General features: G+C 37.0%; 2 protein-coding genes across 3 annotated transcripts; both read left to right on the top strand.

Moving 5' to 3' along the window:
- The first annotated feature begins 1,435 nt into the window (after positions 1-1,435).
- On the top strand, positions 1,436-11,172 carry znf622 (zinc finger protein 622). The gene is made up of 7 exons (XM_079614130.1): positions 1,436-1,744; positions 6,273-6,836; positions 7,317-7,571; positions 7,666-7,828; positions 9,761-9,876; positions 10,313-10,456; positions 10,608-11,172. Exons 2-7 carry the CDS (start codon positions 6,275-6,277, stop codon positions 10,739-10,741), a joined length of 1,374 nt encoding a protein of 457 aa, XP_079470256.1. The 5' UTR covers positions 1,436-1,744; positions 6,273-6,274; the 3' UTR covers positions 10,742-11,172.
- A 120-nt stretch (positions 11,173-11,292) lies between these two features.
- d2hgdh (D-2-hydroxyglutarate dehydrogenase) lies at positions 11,293-17,368 on the top strand. 2 transcript variants are annotated; one of them, XM_079614125.1, is made up of 10 exons: positions 11,293-11,595; positions 12,236-12,565; positions 12,995-13,052; positions 13,143-13,282; positions 13,435-13,628; positions 14,254-14,422; positions 14,738-14,881; positions 15,802-15,944; positions 16,043-16,208; positions 16,506-17,360. In XM_079614125.1, exons 2-10 carry the CDS (start codon positions 12,238-12,240, stop codon positions 16,766-16,768), a joined length of 1,605 nt encoding a protein of 534 aa, XP_079470251.1. In that variant the 5' UTR covers positions 11,293-11,595; positions 12,236-12,237; the 3' UTR covers positions 16,769-17,360. The 2 variants fall into 2 exon arrangements, with proteins under 2 accessions (XP_079470251.1, XP_079470250.1); XM_079614124.1 differs by having other exon boundaries at positions 11,304-11,511; positions 16,506-17,368.
- Positions 17,369-17,629: the final 261 nt, after the last annotated feature.

Below are 17,629 nucleotides of genomic sequence, written 5' to 3'. Positions count from 1 at the left end.
AGCGAGAAGTCATACAAACAGCATTAATGCTATTAAGTCTCCAAGGTTGTGATGTCCCTGAGGTATAGAAACATTTAAACTCCCAGCTTATACATGAGTCTCGTCATGAAAAAGAAAGTGCTGATTGAGACGTCGCCTCCATGTAGATTTACCAGTGTCCGACATATGGGAAACACTGCAATGCCAATTCATTATTAAAAAGGGTTTTGAATTCGTTCCTCAGATGTCCATGAGCTCTGAATCATGTTTAAAGTGGGCTACACAAGGTCACAATATTTTCACAACAATTTTTTTTAATGATTTATCATTATCTACTAAACTACCATTTGTACTAAAAGCTTCAGCCTTTAGGAAACATGAATGAGGTCATGACACTTTGCGCAGTTACTTAAAAATAACATTACTATAAACAGTTAACTATACAGATTATGTGTTTGGATTTTCTTTTTAAATGATATGCATAGGCCAATTCTAAAGCTTATTATGGTCCACCTACAATAATTAAATAGAAGTAACATTGATATTATGGACCATGTCTGATCTTTTTATTGCACATCCTTGGTGGTATTGGCTTATTCACTAAAAAAGGTCCCATTGAGTATAGCGTCAGGTCGGGGGAAGAAGATGAGGTGAGGCAAAGCGTATCTAATAGCAGCTATAACTTTATTAACAAAACAAAAGAGCCATAACACGAGAAATCAATGTAACAGTTTGCTAAAGCACAGCCAACACCAGACAATGAACAACTGAAACTGAGGACTATGGCTGCATCAAAATAACACTTCCCGGCTATATAGTAGGTGAAGTAGTGTGTGACAGAAGAAGTATGTCCGAATCACAGTACTCAAACGAGTAAGTACGCAGATGTCCTACTACTTTCGGCGAGATTCTGAAGTGTGCATATGATGGACACATTTTATTATCCCATGAGGCCACGGGAAAGGTTTTAAAAATGGCATGCAGCGAATCGACGCAACTGACGCTGGTAGTTCATGTGATAATCATAATGAAAACATGGTGAATGTCCGGATTACATTCATAATACATCCATTAATACTATAAATGTGCGCAAAGTTACCGGATAGGTATAATTTCTGTCCCCAGGATGAAAATTAACTCTAAAATATATTTTATTATTAAGCAAAGTGTCCTGAACATATCAGCAAATTTGAAATGTATAAAACAAAAGTGGTTTATTCAGTGTAGTGAAGCCTCTTCTCCATTGACATCCATAAAAAATAAAAACGGCCTATGGTCTCCTTTCCTGTGTAACGTTAGCCCAACAGCCGCAGCGTTAGCATTAGATGTTACGCTTTTTTGGCTAAAGGTTGCTATAGCTTTGGTTGTGTCGCTTCCAGGTCGCTTCACTGGTATTCATAAATACTCTCCCATGGCCTCATGGGATATAAAGTTTCCATCAAATGCGCATAATTACAGTATGATAAAGCAACAAAAGGGATGTTCCCTCTGATATATTTACACTAGTGGTCAACAAATATGTGGGTCAGTTTTTAAACTACTACCTCCAATCTTAAACCTGTGCTGCAGTGAAGTAGATTTGAGTAGCAAAACTGTTGCAGAGTAAATCATAATAAATAAATAAACATCCTCCACAACGCAGGTGGCGCTGTGTCTGTGAGATTACTTGTGATCGGGTTCAAAGGTTGTTTCGTTTCAACATCCTCGTGTTGTCAGTGCTGCTGTGACGTTGTGAACTTCTACTAGTGAGGATCGAATATACCAAGTAAGATCACAATTTCTGAGCTGTGAAAATGAATTATAATGAATTTATTTTATGGAGATTTACCACATAATCTTGTTATGAGTATACTCAAATTTTCAATGAAGATTTAATTGTTTGTACACTCTTATGTTGCTCTAGACTAGAGCACAATGAACGTGTCGCATGATCCGTTATGACTCTACTGGATTGAATTGTAATTAGGGCCCAAGCCTTGAAAAGGCGAAGGCCCTATTGTTTTCCTTCGGATTATTCTTCTTTATTATTATTATTTATTATTTATTATTATTATTATATTACTACCTTTTGGGCACTTTTGGGGGCCTTAACGTGCTCAAAAACTCTTGAAACTTTGCACAAATGTCAGAACCCGCGGCCATTAGAGCTGGACTGCAGCTGGTACCCGGGCGTGGCAGGAGGGCTCGACAGCGCCCCCTGGAACGCGGTCCGAAAACTTGGTCCATAAATCAAACACGCTTGCGTGGAATAATATGAAACTCGGTACACTTATAGATCTCATCGGTTCATATATCCTTCGTGCTCTGACTTTTTACCCCAGCCCAACAGGAAGTCGGCTATTTGGGGTAGTTAGAAAAACGCATTCAATGGAATTTAAAATACTCCTCCTAGACAATTCAACCAATCACCACGAAACTCGGTGTGCATGAAGCCAAGACATGGAGGATGAAAAATTGCCAGGGGATTTTTGATATCTCGAACGCTTTGGCCGTGGTGAGGAAACGAATTTATGGCGAATATTGGAAACAGGAAGTGTGTTATAACATCCTCATACATTAATTGATCTTGATGAAACTTCAGCAGTGTGTTCGTTGTAAGAGGCCGATCACATGGATGTGACTATTGTGAGTCAAAGTTATAGCGCCACCAACTGGCAGCAGGAAGTGTGTCACTTTCAAAATGCTTTGAATTCACCCTCTTATTTTTACCCGATTTGCTTCAAACTTCATCTGTATAATGTAAACACACGACAGATGTAGACCTGTGAAAGGATTATTGAAATCTTTAATACTGTCGCCATGGCAACGCTTTCAACTTTTATATTCTTTTTGGATGCATTTGAGGCTCTTAACATGCTTCAAATTGCATGAAACTCAACATGCATTTGACATTTATTGCCTAGTACACTTTTGCCAAGTTTTTAGAAACGGGCGTGGTAAGGGGCTCAGTAGCGCCACCTTTAGTCAAAAATGGGGTATTAGTTTTACCTACAGTAACCAAACTCGGTACGTATATTTTTCTCTTCGATCCGGACAACTTTCTAATTTACAGTTATTAGCTCCGACCAACAGGAAGTCAGATATTTTGGTTTGAATGTGATTTATGGTATATTTTAGACTCCGAGTTTTTAGCGGTGGTTTATTTTATTCACACCAAACTTTTTCAACATGATGAAAATACATTAAAGATGCTAAATTGTGAACGGATATTAAATATCTCAAACGGTTTTGCTATGGCGAGGGATTAAAGTAATGTCCAAAAAGAAACACTAAAAGCCTCATATCTTCTAAAAATGTAATTACACACCATTTATTTCTATATAAAAGTACACAAATATCAGAACTAAACCCATTTTGTTCTTTTTGTTCTTTTTTTTCAATTTAAGAATTATGTATAAGTTAAAAAACAGCAAGAATGCGCTATTTAGTAAAAAAATAAGTCATACATAGGGCAATACTGCCCTCTTGTGGTCAAAATCAGGTAGGCCCATTGTATATTGTCTCTATAAATATATTAGTGACTGTGAGAATATTTTCCTACCGGTTAATAGATGTGTGATTAAAGCGGGGGCTTTTAAATCGCTAACTTAAAAGCCAAAGTAAGTAGGCCTATACTGGACGTCCAGTAGGAATGAACTAAAACACATTCACTCTGTTCTGCTCGTTCCTCGCCGTGAACGCGTTATTGCCCGTGCAGCCGTGAGCGTTTAGTTTCATTTTAAACATAGCGCCATTTCGGGGATGGGATTGCTTGAATTGCATGTTCAATATTCCGTCATCATCTTTTCAGTCAGCTCTTCACCCATGATTAATGAAATTGGACTCCTTGTGCTGATCTTTGCTGCGACTCTCGTTCAGCTCACGATTTATTAAGTGGACACGTTCAGGTTTTAATTGTAGGTTAGTGCCCGCCCCACTCTCTAACTGAACTAAATTATTTTAACACACACACACATCAAATCGACGGTGGAGCGCGATGATATATTTAATATAGGCCTATCTGTATATTTTTCCCACCGGTTAACCAACGCGTGACACCAGCGAGGGCTTTTAAATCGCTAATATAAAAGTGAAAGTAAGTATGATTATGGTGGCGCCCGCAGTGCGCTCGAATTAATTCCTATGAAAGTAGAAATTAACTAAAAAACGTTCGCTCTGTTCTGCTCACTCCTCGCGTTGGACGCGCACCGTTATGAATGTCTGTGCAGCCGTGAGCTTTTTTAGTTTAATTTTACAATTAGCACCATTTCGGGCGGGGGGTATTGCTTGAATTTATTTTACAAAAACATGTGCTATATTTCAGATCAATATATTTGTTTTTCAGATGAATATATTTGTTTTCCTTAAAATTATTCTCATCTGAATTACAAATAATTTATTTCTGTATAAAATAATACTATGACTAAAAACGCATTTGATGTTTCTTTTTTAATCAATAACTTAAATAATCAGATTAGTGCTCTGTTTGAGGACTAGAAATTAAAACCAATGCAATATGATGAATGTCCAAAAGATGGCACCGACAGACTGTTTTAAACTATATATATATATATATATATATATATATATATATATATATATATATATATATATATATATAATATAATAACAATGTTTTGTCCTATTAACAAAAGACAGGCAATGTACTAACAAATGTTAATTGTTTTTTAAAAGTTAAAATGATACTTTATGCATTTGTTTAGTGTCAAATGATTAACAATATAAATTGAACAAAGTATAAAACAAACAAAATAATAAAACGAAAACAAAGCTTGAACATTTGATTTAATTGAAAAGCATTTTTTAAATAAAATGAGTTTTTTTCCTCTGAAATAGCAAAAGCATCGCACACTAGCTGTACCTGCTCTAAATAAATAATAGTAATTAAATAAAAATACAAAATCGAAATAAATAAATTATATTTTATAGTTATTTTTTAAATTCTTGTTCTGTTCTGAATATCAATACATTTAAAAGATTTGTTGTGGAATATTTTGAGTATCATAAAATCAGAACAATTCTCTCGTTTTAGTGATTATTTTTTTATTTAATTGTCCCTTAAAAAAGGTAATATAAATATACTTTATATATATATATATATATATAACACCTCATATGAATTTTCGGTGTTGTGTACTTACAATGGCTGCTGATTTCATGTGTCCGTTAAGTCCATGAGACTGTAGGGTGTCTAATTTTTCATTTTAGGTTTCAGAAGGGTGCTCACGCATACTTTGTGGTTGATATGTGCCCTCGATGCGCACTTTTGCAGAACCCACACTGATGCAAGCTCTAAAGCAGACTTCTTCTCGACAGTCAAAGCGGGGTTACGTTATTGCCCGTCGTCCACAGGAACCCGAAAGGCAACGGGGTGGCGGCTTTATATATATATATATATATATATATATATATATATATATATATATATATATATATATATAATATAAATAAATATAGCTGCAAGCAGCGATGGAGGGCCCAAGCCGGTGGCAGCGCCAGCCCGGTGCCTTTAGTGTAACTAAAGGCACCAGGGTGGCGGTGCCACCGGCTTGGGCCCGTAATCGCTGCTTGCAGCTATATTTTATATTACTTTATATGCTAAAATGTCGTACTTTATGTGTCGTGTGAATGTTTGAAGTTGTGAACGCACGTTTCTTTAAGCGAGTCTGGCGAACAGACCGTGGGTTGTTGTCACGAGATATAACGTAACGTTATGTCAAAATCATAAAATATTGTCAAAAAATACAATTCCACAACTTTTGTTTGTAGTAGTGGTTTGGTTTGTATATGGAAAACACTAAGTTAGTTACTGTCCTACATTATAATAATTGTTTAAAATATAAATGTTATTCTGCACCGCTCTACCCTCAAATTCCAATATCATTGTATTTTTGCTGTAAGTTAGATGATGGGTAAACAACAGCTAAGTTACACCAATAATACAGCTCTTTTGTATTTATTCCACACAGTTTATTAATTGCATAATTTTTGCTGGACAAAAACGATATTTTGATAATATTTTTGACATTTCCATGTACAAAAACACTTCTCATCAAGAGTGTAAAATAGACACTAGTACACACAGACACTTAACTGAAATCCCCTTCAAAATAAAAAAAATATTACATATAAAAAATATGTATAATATGACTAAAATATAGTACATTTATTTTATATTGCAAAAACTAAATGTTATGCTTATTGTCTTCAGTCAGTTTTGAACTCCAGGATCACAAGTGAGACCCCAAATGTAAGAATACCAGAGGGTTAAAGAATTGTGTATTTTTCTGCAGTCATGTCGTACACTTGCATCAGCTGCCGTGTGCAGTTTTCTGATGGCGAGGTCCAGCGGGCACATTATAAAACAGACTGGCACCGCTACAATCTGAAGAGAAAGGTTGCAGACATGCCCCCGGTCACCGCAGAAAACTTCGAGGAGCGAGTGCTGGCACAGCGGGCCGCCGCTGAGCAGCAGAGCCAGGGTGACGGACACGGGTCGGCCTACTGCGCCACCTGCAACAAAAAGTTCTCCACTGACAACGCCTACACCAATCATATTCAGTCCAACAAGCACCAGCAGGCTGAGAGGAAAGCCCTGGCCGCCGCCCAGGAGACTGTCCAGCGAATGAACGAGAAGAATCTGGAGAAAGGGGCGGAGCTAGACAAAGATGCACAGAATGAAGCGCTTCAGAAAGCACTCGTGGAGCAACAGAGACACACCCCCTCTAAAGCCACTCCCACAGAGAAACGGGTCAGGCACCGGCCCGATAAACCGCCTCGGCTGCAGTGGTTCGAACAGCAGGCCAAGAAGATCACAGAAGAGGAAGGTGAAGAAGAAGAAGAGGCGGAGGAGGAAGGTAAGAATGATTATTTTTTTTAAAAACAGATACAGAAATAGCTGTCATTGTTATGTTTGTGTTCTTGCACAGTTGAAAGTTTAAAGACAATTCATATTCACTAATATTACCGATTTAACTGCACTGACACTATTGGATGATAGAAGATAAAAAATTTAGCTCAATAATGACAGTAACTTTGCAACATTAACACTGTTATTGAACAGAATTGAATCATCATTAAACTGACTTGAGCTGAATATGAAACTGAATTATAACAACATTGAACAAAACTGAGCTGAATAGTAACTTGTTTTATGAAGAACTGCTTTATAGCTGAAATCGAATGTTTCATAATTGATGAACTTTGCCAAATTGACACTGTTATTGAACTGAATTGAATCCAGATTAAGCTGCTTTGAAACAATCTGTATGGTATAAAGCCCTATATAAATAAATGTGACTTGGCTTTGCTTTGAAATTGTTTGTTTTTCTTTGAAGAATGGGAGGACGTTGATGAGAATATGGATGGTGATGATGATGATGATGATGGTGATGAAGAGGAGGAGATGGAGGAGGCCTCCACATCTGGGCCAGCTCTGGCCCCTGGTGCAGTCCCAGCAACAGACTGTCTGTTCTGTGGACATCATTCACGCACGCTCTCCCGAAACATGGCTCACATGACCAAAACACACAGCTTCTTCCTCCCAGATATTGAGTATCTGGTGGACATGAGAGGGCTTATTTTATACCTGGGTAAGCCAGAGAGAGAACTGAAGTTATGAAAGTTATTTTTTGTTTTTGAAAATGTTTCTGGAATTAACCTTTTATGTTTCTTATTTTTCTGTAGGAGATAAGGTTGGTGTTGGTAAGGTGTGCCTATGGTGTAATGAAAAAGGCAAGTCATTCTACTCTACAGAAGCAGTTCAGGCACACATGACCGACAAGAGTCACTGCAAACTCCTCACAGACGGAGACGCAGCGCTGGAGTTTGCAGACTTCTACGACTTCAGGTACATAGGCATGGGCATCCTCTGACCAGATGTTTTGTTGGATTGTCATTTCATTTTACATGATTTCAAATAATCAGTTAAATTACCTTTTTTTATATATATTTACTGTTAATATACTCGCCTTCAGGCCATCCATGATGTAGGTGTATTTATTTTTTCTTCAGTGGAAGGAAGATTTTTTGTTTAGTTCGGGCTTCTAGCTGAAACCGTGGTCTTTGTTGTTTCATTTAGTGCAAGTCAATGGCTACCGTCACTTTGAGAGTCAAAGAAACATATACAGGCAAAACAAAATGAATACCCGTGGCCCCTACGATTCCATTGAGGTTTTATGAGGCAAAATGATCAGTTTGTGCAAGAAACGGAACATTATTTACAACATTATTACCTGTAATCCACAGCCTCGGCAAACGGTCCTGAGCGCATTCATGGCAGTCTGTAACTCAAGCTTCCTGTTGCATAATGACGTACAGTATGTGCGAGAGCAAACTCACACGCGAGCTGACGCTGTGATTGTTTACAACAGAGGGAAGATATGCATGTTGTATTCATCAAAGTGGTACTTGTGCTTATCCTGGATGCTGCAACGGCAATCGGGTAGATTGAATTTTCACAGATTGCCAACGTTAGAGCTCCTGCGAATACGTCATTATATAATTATTATGCGACAGGAAGCACTCAGTTTGCAGAGGCTGTGGATTACAGGTAATAATGTTGTAAATAATGTTCTGTTCTACTGAAGAAAAAAAGACATACAGTACATCTTGGATGGCCTTAGCGTGAGTAAATCAACAGCAAATCTCTTTAATGAGGAGAAAGGGTCAAAATAAACTAACTATGATAACAATAAAGTTCTATACATTAACATTTGTTAATGCAATAATTGATAAGAAATGACATTGGACAATGTTTTTACAGTATTTATTAATCTTGCTTAGTGTTAAATTATATATATTCTAATTCTAAATAAATTTTTAACATCAGGAGTTTTGAAAACAGTGTCACCTTGTGGCAGGTAAAATTTATAGCAGCTATTTCATTTTCTGATTGAATAATTCACATTGAAGTGTAGCAATAAATAATAATAATACCAGACTTTTTTGAGGCAAGTAAATCGTGATCTAATTGTTTTATATAGCAGAATATATGATGGTCAAGTCACCTTTATTTATGTAGCGCTTTTTACAATCATTTTTTTGTTTGTTTCAAAGCAGCTTTACAGTGATAGTGTGTTAGCACATGGATTCAAACATTCTGACACGCAAAGTAAAGCATTCATGTGAAAGTTTTTATTGATCATGTGTTTCTCTTAAAACAGGGAAGGAGTTACATGAGAAATTGCGCTTGCGGATAAATCAGCATGATCAAAAACTTGCGCGGTCATATTTTTCCTTAAAATAACTAATCAATAATGTGAATATAGGAATTTGATGACACTATTTCAGATAGCCCGTCGGGCAGGCCGGTTATGCTTTTTTGTAGCCCGATTGGAAAACACAATAGCCCCGGGACGTCTGGCTAGCGATTTTGCGAGCCCTGTAATACATTTTTAACATTAGAAGTTGTATAAATTTAATTTAGGTACAGTGTTATTTTAGTTTTTAATAAACAACCAATAGATAGAGCCAAGTCCCTGCCCTACATTTTTTTTCTCTTTTTAAAAAAAATAAAAACCGTTGAAAAATAAAATATATTTAGCTATAAAAATGATCAACAATAAATTAATTAAAAAAAATTGTGGCTTTTATATGTAAAAAAGACTTCTCTTGTGAATTAATAAAAGTTTTACATAAGTATAGATAGAAATAGTGTTCCCCACCATTTCTGAGTTTCTAGGTTTAAGTACAAACTTCATCGGACCCATTAGGAGTAATAAAAAAAAAGAATATTGTATTTTTAATGTTTGCAATAATTGTTGTCCTTCTAAAATGACAGGAGCAGTTATCCTGATGCTAAAGATGGAGATGATGTGGAGATGAAGGATGGTGAAGTGCCTGATGAAAAGACTGTAGAGATTGATGACGAGACGCTGGAGCTCACTTTGCCGTCAGGTACTGATTGACAGCTGTAGATACAGCTATTGTAAGAATATTAGAAGTGTTTCTATTTTAGACTTGATGGGATGGTCTTCGTGGGAATTTGTGTACTTGCATCACTCTCGTCATATCCGTAAAAAGAGGAAAGTTGCTCCGGCTACTTCGACTCGTGTGGCATAGGTTAGTTGTCACAACGAGTGAGAAAAGTTGACATGGAGCTCGCTAAATCTCGGACTTCTGGGGAATCACCACTTAAAAAAAAAAAAACGCAGAACAGAGGACAGTCTGCTGGCAAAAAAAGAATGCGACAGAGCCCGTTTTGAAGATGTACACCTAATTGATTGTACATCAGGCTTTCACTCTTGAAAGTAAATTTCTCCCAGCGTCAACATTTAAGTCTGAATCCTTTAGAATGCACATAGGACCAAACTGTTTTTGCTTTGTGTTACAGGTGCTAAGATTGGCCACCGCTCCCTAATGAGGTACTATAAGCAGAGGTTTGGTGTTCAGAGGGCACTGGTTCCTGCACATAACCAGAGGGCTGTTGGTCGAGTCCTTAAACAGTACAGAGCTCTTGGCTGGGCAGGAGACTTCGGTAAGTTACATGTTACTGTGGATAGTGTGCAAGCTAAATATTTTGGTTTTGTAAATGTGGTAGATCATGTGGTGCTTCCAGTCCTTATCTTTCACTGGTGGTTACCTTATTTCTGCACCACTGAGTGTTTAAAACGTGCCTTCTCTTGCAGGTAAGGGCTTCATGAGCCAGCAGCAGAAGGACATGCAGTATGTACGAAGGATGAAGTCCAAGTGGATGCTGAAGATTGGCATGAGCAATAACACCACCAAACAGACCCATTTCAGACTTCAAGTCATGTTCTAGATCGGTAGACGTTAGACATAAGCATCAGTAGAGTTCATAACAGTAGTAGAGTCTAACATGAGAATCATCTGTGTATATTAATTCAGCTGAGATGTTAACTGCTGCTAATATTAAATCAGAATGGAAATAAATCTTGAATCAGAATCTTGGAAATAAAACCAGTGTCACGAATAAAGGTTGGAACGTCATACAAACGGGATTGAGTATATGAGGAAACGTTGTGCTTTAGATTTACGGAGATCCAAATCATGTGCTGCTCAAGCATCAACGTGGGAGTGCTACTTTTGCTTTTGTAGAGTATTCATAATGACTTTTATTGTTTATAATCTTACTGCTTATGAAAGATTTAATAAAATATTAAAAGATACAAATATTATACAGACAACTTCTGTATTATAACTGTGTGAATTATCAATAAAATTAGCAATGTCTGTCTTGGTGTTTAGGATTTCTTTCAGAAAATAAATATAAATAGGTAGTGCCTGTTAAAACTTATTAAACAATGATTTCATATGATATGGTATAAAAAAATGAAAAGGTACAAACAATACAGGAACCAAACGCTTATTCTAGTAATTGAGGGCCATTGCTCTCCTGGCCGATAGACCGCGCTGTTTCACCGTGTAATCCTGCTGCAAAAGCTCGAAGGTCACGAGGAAGTTGATCACAATATTTGTACAGACCTTTTAGTTGCAGGTAAAATGTTATAAGATTCAGCACCTTCGTGATATGATGTGAAATCAGCTGAAACTCCCTTACCCTCGGACACAGTAGGTCTCCTACCGGATATGATCTGTAACACGATAGCGAATGTTAATGAATTCAATGATTAAGGCACCAGATATCTAAATCAGGTGTGTTAAAACTGAACCATTTCATTCGTGTAACTTAGATATAAACCATGGGACTTTTTTGGGACATGTATTTGTTTGCAGTTCGTAGTTGTTTTGGTCAATAATATTTGGTCGTTATGAGCTTGTAGACATCACTGTTGTATAAGTATGCTATCTTTCTGCATTGACGTAAAATAAATAATAAAATAAAAAACAAATTTGTTAAACTTTCTCAAACCCATCTCTCTCTCTCTCTCTCTCTCTCTCTCTCTCTCTCTCTCTCTCTCTCACTCACTCACTCACTCACTCACTCACATACACATATATATATATATATATATAGTAATGATGTATCAGAATGTAATATATATAATGTATGTTTATATTATGAGTCCGTATCATTATATAATTTTCTGCAACATGTAAATGGATTGCCAGATTAAATGAATATTTTGTGTTTTAGAACATGATTGTGTAATAGATTTGTTGGTTCATTTCAACCATTATTTATTCCTTAACATCCCTGTGCAATAAGACTAAAGTTTATATCATGTATCTCATAATAATATCTGTCCATATAATAATGGCAATCTAGGTTCAAAACTTACAATATTTGCAGTTTGAAATGTAATTATTCTTTGTAATGCTATCTCCACTACAGATATGGGAATCTTTCCGAGGTTCACAAGACTTCCTCTTGTGTCCACATTCATTTGGTCACAGTACAGCTCTGCTCTCACTGCAGTGGGCCGAGAGACCGCCGACAGAGCTCTGATAGTGTCCTCGAGCCAGCTGATTCAGCATCGCTGTGTGCACAGCAGAGGGTCGGGAGCGAGCCCAGCCAACCCGGGTGACGCTCCTCCACGGTCACCCTTCTCCAGGGTCACACAGAAAGACCTTGCCTTCTTTACAACACTCCTGCCTGGAAGAACCATCACTGACCCAGACCTGCTGAAGTCCAGCAATATAGACTGGCTTAAGACAGTGCAAGGTGTTTTTGCAAAGTTTGCTTACTATTTGCATTTTCTAAAGAATAGTTTAAAAGTTTTGGGAATGTACATAAATGATTTCATCAGATCTTAGTTGAAAAAAAAAATATTGATATATTATCGATGATATCTCGTTATGTAAAAAATATATTGATATATCGTACAAACTCAATATAATACCTTTGCAGCCCTATTGTAAATTATTCAAAACCAATCTACAATCTTGAGGATTTTAATATTGGTAACACTTTACAATAAGGTTCATTAGTTAACTACATTAGTTATTAACTGATGTTAAAGATGAACAAATACAGTAACAAATGAATACATTAACTAATGTTAACTAATGAACCGTAATTGTTAAGAGTTACCGTAATATTAAAGAGTGGTAATATTTTAATTCATGTTTTTTTTCTTGTTTTTTCTGGCAGGTAATAGTGAAGTACTCCTGAGACCCAAAACAACAGAGGAGGTCTCTCAGATTCTTAGGTCAGACTTCCATGATCACAACATTGAATTTTGTATTGTGTATTTGGTTACAAGACTTATTTTCTTGAATCATCCTCTGTTTTTCCACAGGTACTGTAATGATCGGAATCTGGCAGTGTGTCCGCAGGGAGGGAACACAGGTCTGGTGGGAGGAAGTGTTCCTGTGTTTGATGAGATCATCCTCTCCACTTCTCTAATGAACCAAGTCATGATGTTTGACGGCATCTCAGGTGTACATATATGTTTGCTTGCTAGATCACCCCGTTATCTATTATAACTTTACATGTATCATCTGTTATTTGGGACAGTTAAATATAAATAAACAAATCAAAATCATTATACCATAATATATTTCTCAAAAAGAGGTTCATTTGGCTTTCAGGCATCCTCACTTGTCAGGCAGGCTGTGTGTTAGAGAACCTGTCTCACTATCTCGAGGAAAAAGACTTCATCATGCCACTGGATCTAGGGGCAAAGGGAAGCTGCCATATAGGAGGGAATGTGTCCACTAATGCAGGGGGTCTCAGACTGCTGCGCTACGGGTCGCTTAGAGGGACAGTTCTGGGCCTGGAAGTGGTGAGCACCTCCATCTTAACAAAAATGAACACTAACATGAGATGCTTTCCAACTCTGAATGTGCAGTAGGTCTCAAACTTTTTTGACTCCAAGGCCCCCCATTGTCCACAACAATACTCCAAGGCTCCATAACTTGTCCAGTTGATACTTGATAACGATTTTCAAACATAATTTTCATTCACATTGTACATTCATAAAGTATAGTAACATGGCCATGGAATTGTGAAATTATATTAATTTGCATGACTTTTCCTGGAAATCTTTTATTTTTTTTATTTTTTATCAGGCCATCTCATAAAGTATATCCAGGTTGGGGTGAATTACAATAATAAGTATCTTGATTTTAGCTTATTTTGTTCCTTGTTTTGCCTTTAAATAATCTAAAGTCATCTTTGATGCACCCTTGAAAGTCACTCTAATAGATGTTCCATTGACTAAATAGAATTGACACAATAAAGACAATGAAAGTGTCAAAAAATATACTTCTGGCTCATATGATTATTGTAGATACTGTTTTAGAAGAATACATTCTAACAGTGAGAATTCAGGCTCTTTTTATATGATATCCAAAAGTCCCTGAATGACGCTCAATTAAGTTGTATTCTTGCCTATGTTTCATGTGTAGGTTTTGGCAGATGGGCGGGTTTTGAACTGCCTGGCAGCACTTCGCAAGGACAACACTGGTTATGACCTCAAGCAGCTTTTTATTGGCTCAGAAGGGACATTAGGGGTCATTACTGCGGTTTCCATCCTGTGCCCCCGCAAGCCTAAAGCTGTCAATGTAGCATTTTTAGGTAAAATGACACATCAAATGTAATTTAAACTTGCTAAAGATAGTATGGGCCATTCACAACAAGGATGATAAATATAATGAATAATCATTCTAATTCCATGAGAATAAGGAAGTCCACACCACAACTATTACGGTATAGCAACACAGAGGAGCTTGAGCAGTATTGATTTAGATTTGTAGACTTGATTTAGAGCAGTAGACGACATAACACGCAATTGTACATTGGTGTGGATCTTTATAGTTATCATGCTTGGTGTGAACTGGCCTTTACTGTGTGGCTACATCAACTTATTGCAGTTCCCCGTGTGTTTTGCAGGGTGCTCCAGCTTTCAGCAACTGCTGGAAACATTTCAGTGTTGTAGAGGGATGCTGGGAGAGATCCTGTCTGCTTTTGAGTTTTTAGATGCTTCCTGTATGAAACTTCTGGAGAAGCATCTGAAACTCACCAACCCTATCACTGGTAAACAGTGGTGTCATTACTGGTACAAGACTATTTAAAGGGATAGCTCACCCACTAGTGACTTTACTTACCCTCATACCCAAACCCGTAAGACTTTTGTTCATCTTCGGAACACAAATTAAGATTTTTTTTTTAATGAAATCTGAGAGCTTTCTGTACTCTCCATTGACAGTTACACAACTACCACTTTGACGTTTCAAAAAGTTCATAAAGAGATCTTAACTACCGGTAATCCATATGAATTGAGCGGTTTAGTCAAACATTTTCTGAAAAGACTCGATCACTTTATATGATGAACAGATTGAATTTAGTCTTTTATTCACATTTATACATTGATCAGTGAACATAAACAAATGCTCAACTGAACCTGCTTGACGTGCAAGAACAAACCTCATGCAGAAGCTCAAACGTGCTGCGTAACACGAGAATGAACCTGATTGGTCCACCCATGTCAAGCGAACATGCTTGAGCTTCCGTTTACCACAACTGATGTGTGAGTTGATGAATGTTTATATGTGAATAAATTCAATCTGTTCATCGTATAAAGTGATCGAGTCTCTTCAGAAAATTTGGACTAAACCGCTCAATTCATATGGATTAGTTTTAAGATCTCTTTGTGAACTCTTTGAAGCGTCAAAGTGATAGTTTTATAGCTGTCAATGGAGGGACAGAAAGCTCTCAGATTTCATCAAAAAGATCTTAATTTGTGTTCCGAGGAAAGAGCGAAAGTCTTACGGGTTTAAAACGACATGAGGATGAGTAAACAATGACCGAATTTTCATTTTTGGGTGAACTATCTCTTAAAAGCTACATTTAAACATGCATTTAGATGGATTTTCAGGTGGACTTTAAAATTATGAATGGAGATTTTTCATTTGTTTTTAATTGGACTGTTTTAAAGTAGAATGATTGTGTTGCAGAAAGTCCCTTTTACATCGTCATCGAGACCGCTGGATCCAACGCAACCCATGATGAAGAAAAACTACACAACTTCCTTGAGGAGGTCATGGCATCGTCTCTGGTGACTGATGGGACAGTTGCGACAGAGGCGACAAAAATCAAGGCACTCTTCTCACTCGTGTAGTGGATCGATTGGCAGAATTCAACACTTTTCTGTGACGATTGTTCTGTCTAGCGCTAAAGGTCTTGTGTTTTACACAGGCATTGTGGTCTTTGAGGGAGAGAGTCACAGAAGCTCTGACGCATGAGGGCTACACCTACAAATATGACATCTCCCTCCCTGTGGAAAAGATCTACGATTTAGTTCAAGATATGAGGGGGCACCTTGGAGACATGGCCAAGAATGTTGTCGGTTATGGACATGTTGGTATGGTTACCTTTTTTTTTCTTACAATAATTGCTGGACTGTGTCTAAAGCTGGAATAGACTACCGGTACTTGACTTTTTAAGCTGATTTTAGAACATATTTTTTACATTTGTCATATTTATTTGATTTTGATCAAGCCTAGGTGAGCAAAAGAGACTTCTTTCAAAAACATAACATAATTCTACAATAGTGTACTTATGTGCACGAAGCCTTAAACAGAAGGTTCAGACCCCATCAAACCCTGACCATAATTCATATCTTGGTTTTCAGTATTTCTTCTTTTTTGTTTTGTTTCAGGTGATGGAAATCTTCATCTGAACATCACGTCCCCCTCTAAAGACCCCGCTCTACTGGCTGCCATTGAGCCGTATGTGTACGAGTGGACATCCAAGTGGAAAGGCAGCATTAGTGCTGAGCATGGCTTGGGTCTGAAGAAGAGAAACTACATTTACTACAGTAAATCCTCAGAGACAGTCGCCCTCATGGGTAGCATTAAAGGCATGCTGGATCCTAAAGGCATTCTTAACCCTTACAAACTGCTGCCAGACAACATACAATAATAGTTTGATGGTATACATGATTTCTATGAAAAAATACTGTTTTATTTTACCACGGTGTTATTGTAAAACTATTTTATGTTGAATGGACCATAATAGATTAAAATCAAAGTATTTATTTTGTTCAGTGTTGTGTTTTAGAAGTGATGATTTAAAACTACACTTTTGGCCCTCTAGAGGTTGAAGCATAAAACTACAAGTTACTTGCGGAGGAACATTGATTTAATTATGCAAGTTGTGCTTCGACTCTGCAATTATGCGCGGATGAATCTGTGGCCCACGATGATGACAGGTGATCGCATAATCAGCGCGAAGACGGATATCTGAACAATTTCTATTGATACCTTATATGCTGTTATTGTTTTGACGCTGATATCAGTTAAATAACGTTACAAAAGTTTAGCAATGCTGACAATATACATAATTGTTATTCATATCAAATAGTGGAAACTATAAACTGGCAAGGCTATTTTTAGGAAAATAGACCAATTCTAACTATGTTAATTCAGAAAACACTGGCTTAACTAATGGTGCTTAAATAACCTCTTTGTTGACTAGCATATGATAAAAAGTTGTTTTTTTGGTCATTTTGTTTGATGCTGCAAAAATTATGCCCTTAACAACTTTTAGACATTAAAAGCTACTGAGCCACATAACCATCAATAAAAATGTGGCTGGAGACAAGAATGAAATCAGCACTGAATTCTTCAAATGAAAGCCCAGCATGAGATTTTATTTCATATCATGCAAATACATCAGATTTTGTCTAATGTTCGTCACCAACAAAAAGTTAAATTCATTTAGACAAAAGAATATTTCGGTTAACAATGGCTGATGCTTCTTTACTGGCATAACATTGGAGCA

The sequence above is a fragment of the Phoxinus phoxinus genome, assembly GCF_949152265.1.
Source record: "Phoxinus phoxinus genome assembly, chromosome: 5".
NCBI lineage: Eukaryota > Metazoa > Chordata > Actinopteri > Cypriniformes > Leuciscidae > Phoxinus > Phoxinus phoxinus.
This window is presented reverse-complemented; position numbering and strand designations above follow the sequence as displayed.